This window comes from Morus notabilis, unplaced genomic scaffold (genome assembly GCF_000414095.1).
Source record: "Morus notabilis unplaced genomic scaffold, ASM41409v2 Scaffold832, whole genome shotgun sequence".
Lineage (NCBI taxonomy): Eukaryota > Viridiplantae > Streptophyta > Magnoliopsida > Rosales > Moraceae > Morus > Morus notabilis.
The window spans coordinates 253,569-258,807 of record NW_010367112.1 but is presented as its reverse complement, the minus strand read 5'-3'; the positions used below and the strand labels follow the sequence as shown (position 1 = coordinate 258,807).

General features: G+C 34.9%; 1 protein-coding gene across 1 annotated transcript in view; it reads left to right on the top strand.

Moving 5' to 3' along the window:
* Positions 1-430: 430 nt before the first annotated feature.
* LOC21393154 (GDSL esterase/lipase At2g04570) overlaps positions 431-5,239 on the top strand; it is a 6,214-nt gene continuing 1,405 nt past the window's right edge. Inside the window, exons 1-2 of the mRNA XM_024174647.1 lie at positions 431-885; positions 3,158-3,647. Of these exons, the coding sequence (XP_024030415.1) occupies positions 508-885; positions 3,158-3,647 (868 nt within the window). The 5' untranslated portion in view covers positions 431-507. The remainder of the gene's footprint in view (positions 886-3,157; positions 3,648-5,239) is intronic.

Sequence of the window (5,239 nt, the reverse complement as noted above, 5' to 3'; positions counted from 1 at the left end):
TGGTTATTCTGAATTTATGAACTAAACGTCTACTTAAATATTCACTTTCTGCATTCCACTTGTTAGACAGTGAATATAAAAAGTGACAAAAAAGTGATAGAAAAAATAATACTAGCATCTCCTTAAAATAAAATACCTATATTTAATTACTTAACACTCATCAATAAGGATCAGTTTACACTTCAACAACATGCATGTCTCATTATAAGATACACAATAAAGCAAGAATATTGTGTGCCACAAATAATCCCATTCATGGCAACATGGATACTACTAGAAGAAATTAAAAGCTTCCAACCACTTCCTAACACCAAAAAAAGTTCGAAGACCAATTAACCTCTAATTAATTTCCTACTCTCTTTCACACACACACACATATATATATATAAGCAAGTCCTCTAACAACCAGCCTACCACAAGCTAGCTTGCTTGACATACATTACTAACAGTAGTACTGCCATTAAAATATAAAAAAAATATAAAATAAAAAAAAACCGTGAACAAAATATGGCAAAAGCATACATATTGATCAGCTCAATGTGGATCCTTGCAATTCAGTTCCTAATAATGGTGTACAAAAGTGATGCAAAAGTGCCGGCCATAATTGTGTTTGGGGACTCAACCGTGGACGCTGGCAACAACAACCAAATCCCCACCATTGCCAGGAGCAATTTTGTGCCTTATGGCCGTGATTTCACCGGTGGAAGGCCTACCGGGAGGTTCTCGAATGGGCGCATACCGACCGACTTCATCTCGGAGGCGTTCGGGCTAAAATCAACAATTCCTGCTTACTTGGATCCTGCTTACAAAATCTCAGATTTTGCCTCTGGTGTCACTTTTGCCTCTGCTGGGACTGGCTATGATAATGCAACTTCGTCTGTGCTAGTAAGTATATATGTATTTATATCCGAAAATGAGATTAAAGCTCTCTTTTTGTTTTTCAAATGTTTCGCAGTTCTATTACACATAAAGTCCGTGCAATTGTTTTGCCTTCAGTTTATAATCATTTTTCATTCCAATTTTTTATGTAGCAAAATTTCAATATTGTATTTTACACATTATTCTACATATATACTTTCAAAACAATAATTTATGCTGAATCATGTACCATTTGTATTGACAATGTTGTGAGTAGACTCTTCTTTTCTTTTCCTTTTTTTTTCGCCCTCTTTCTTTTGATGAAGTTGGATTTTTATATAAATAAATAAAGACCAAAAAGAAGAAATGGCAAGATCCATTTTATATCGATGGAGGAAATAACGATGTGGCAGGGATTCTCTACAATGACACTGTAGGCCAATTGAAAGGGATGTAGCGCAGCTTGGTAGCGCCTTTGTTTTGGGTACAAAATGTCACGGGTTCCATTTGAGGGTAAAAAGCTCGCTTGTTATACGGGATCCAACGCATCCAGCAGAGCGAAGCAGCGTTCCATTCTTTTCGGCGGCATCCTTCCGCATTGGCGGCGAGTGGAGTGCCACAATCCCATTCATCATTTTTGATCTACATAAGCCAAAGTCGCAACCTCTCCCAGGACCGGAATGATTATCCCTGCCCGATGGGTCTACATCCATCCCTGAATGTCGTCGGGTACTGTTCACTTCCCCGCCATTCTTGTAACCGTCACCTGTAATCCGCGCAGGTGTGTCCGCACCCCCCTGAGTGGACGAGAAAGAAAGGATGTCTCGGAGCAACCCCCCATGGCCGAAGCCAAGCCAACGAGGTTACGACCGGTACGAACGAGTTGACAGGCTCTCCAACTCGTTCGTACCGTTCGTAACCTCGTTGGCTTGGATTCGTCTCCGTCCCAACTTCGCGTACTCGTATGTCCTTTTCCCACTCCCCTCGCTCTACTAATTGGTATGATGACCAGTAAGAGGAAGCAACATAGTCATATTAGCCAGAGCACCCTAAACCGGCAACAGCAAGACCGCCTCCACGAGAGCTAGATTTGCCTCAATTCTTTCTCTCTTGTCGACTCGAATCGATGTGACTTCTTCTGCTTATTCTCTAATTTCCTTTCTTGTCAAATGAAAAGCAGGACGCTGGGTTTACCGTTTCGGCCTTCCCCTTGATAAGAATCAAAGGAACTGCCTGAGGGTCTTTCGAGAAGGAAAGAAGAAGAAGGGCAATTCCTCATCCGAAAACCGATTCTTCTGAAGTCGATTTAGTAGCAGGAGCGGCTGTAGCTTTACCAGTTGTACCTATTCCAATTGGTTAGCTGAAGCAACTGCTGGGGGTACCTATCCAACAGTCTCTGCCGCTGGTGGAACTGGATATCGATCCAGGTTCGGACGTGAGCGAAGGGAAGCCTTTATCTAAGAGAGTCTTATATATGTCAAGCGAACTTAGTTTGAGACAAAGATAATAGAACACAGCGAGAAAGGGTATCATAATGATGATCTTCCAGATAAAATTAAGGAACGATGACTTAAGATGATGAGATATTTGACATACGTTAAACGAAAAATACAGAAAGATCACAGAAACTAGCAGACTGATCACTAAATAGATACAAATAGGTGCAAATTCTGACATCATCCCAGCCCCCTCATATAATTATTGAGTTTCCGGTAATTCTGGCTGTTCACCTTCAATAATGATTTTCGATCCTCTACCGACCTTGCCATTCACAATTCAAGTAGAAAAGGCGGGTAAAAACCTACCTCTAGCTCGAACCCTTCTCATGGGATCGGCTTACCTCACTTTCAAGCATCCACTGGATCAGAGATCTTTCTTCCTTTAGCGGCTGAGAAAGAACAGGAAGACCAATCCCTGAACGTAGTGCAACCATCTATTTCTCTTTTTGGACAAATTGTACTGCGTACAGTGTTTTATTTTTAATACGAACACTGACAATATTTGATTCTATGTAACGAATTAGAAATTTCAACATTTAAGGCACCAAGCGAATGTGGGAAATTTTATTCTCTTATGTTTCACTGAATCACACATAAAAATTATATCAGTTACCTACACATACATTTACCAAACTTTATTAATTAGCACGTACGTACTATATTAATTGTGACCATATTCTGGCCACACAATTTTCGGATCAGACTTGTTGATAAAATTTTTAAAATTGCTAAAATTATTGATCACTAACATGTAAATTCAATTGAAAATTTCCCGTCTAATTAATTATATTTTCTTGCAGGATGTGATACCACTATGGAAGGAGTTGGAGTACTACAAGGAATACCAAAAGAAACTCAAAACCTATCTTGGAGAACAACAAGCAAAGGAGAGAATAAGCGAAGCTCTCCACATGATGAGCTTGGGAACCAACGATTTCCTAGAGAACTACTACACAATGCCCGGCCGATCATCGCGATACAACGTCGAGCAGTACCAAGATTTCCTCGTCGGAATCGCGAAGAATTTCGTCAAGGAATTGTACAATCTCGGCGCTCGCAAAGTCTCCCTTGGAGGGTTACCTCCCATGGGGTGCTTGCCCTTGGAAAGGACCACCAATATCTTCGGTCGCAATGACTGTGTCGAGAGGTATAACGTTGTGGCTTTGCAGTTTAATGGAAAGTTGGAGAAGTTAACCGCAAGCCTAAACCAGGAACTCTCCGGTGTCAAAGTGGTCTTCTCAAACCCCTACGATCCTCTCCTGAATATCGTAAGGCAACCTTCTTCTTTTGGTAAGTATTCCTTATAATTACATTTAATAAAAATACTAACAAATCCTATAATTAAAAATATACTTAGTACTTAATTTGTTACAATCAACGATCAGTCTCATTTACAAAGTACATTAATATATGTTTAAGTAGTATACCATTTAATTAATCAAAGCCGTCACATATGTTGGGACTTTGTTATCTTGCATTTTGTCATGTGACGGGTTAGTTTCACTGATAAGTGATACATTATTAGATCGGTGCTAATTATAATAAGTAACATTATTGGTCTAAAAAATAATAGGCTAGTGGAAGCGTTTTTCATGTTATATATTATGTTCTTTAATTTGTTTTAAATCTGATATTTCTTTTTAAGCTAACCAAACCGAGGAAAATGACTTCAATTTTCTTCAATTGGCGCATTTAAGTTTTCACATTATTGAGATGAATTAAGTGAAACACGCTTGACAGTTGGGGTGTTGGGGAGCTTATTTTTGGCTTCTCAAAAGGTCTAAGAAAGACAATTTAATGAGACCCTTTGTAATAGGGTAAATCAATAAAGTCTTGGTAGGAAAATCAACTAACATAGGGACACATGGCTTCGGCATCTGCAGCCTCATTTCTGACTTTTTCAGTAATATTTTGTATTGTTTGATAGGAAAGAGGCAAAATTAAAAAGATAAATTATAGTTATTTATTTAATTATTAAATTATTTATTTTTTAATTTGTTAAAAATTCTTTTGAGGGTAATAATCATACACTCTTTTTACTTTTTAGCTTGAATTAGATATACTTTTTAAAATTTTCTTACTAGTAGAAATATATAATAATTTAAATTGATGGGTCCATAAGAAGATATTTGTCTGTTCCTCTCTCCAATCCTCATCATCTCACTCTATCTCACTAATAAACTAAACAATAAATTAACTATATAGGTGCGTTTGGTTAGGTGAAAAGGAAATGAATAGAATGGAATGAAAATTTAAGTTTGATATTTAGTTAGATTTATAAGAAATGAATAGTCATTTAAAAGAAATGGTCATTCACTTATTTTTAGTGAATCATCATTCTTTCATTACGTGAGAGAAATAGCCATTCCAAAATATTTTCTTCATTTTTTTTCCATAATTACCCTTCAATATTATAATATAATTACAATATATTATATAGTTGTTATATCTTATAATATGTAATATAATATAATATTATAATATGATATGATATAATGCAATATAATATATAATATAATTATAAATTATAATAAATTATATATTATTACGTAATTATATCTTATAATATAAGATATAATAATATTAAAATATAATATAATAATACAATAATATGACATAATATAATATAGTTGTAATATTGTAAAAAAATAATATCATGATTATATTAATAATTTTAATATTATTATTTTATTATATAATATGATCTTATTAATTATACTATATTGTATTAATATAATTATGTTTATTATATTAATAATATAATAATTAATATAATTAAATAATATTATAATCTTATAATTTCAATATTATTATTTATTATAGTGTATTACACAAGTTATGACTACATAATGTATTAATTATAATTTATTTATTTAATATAC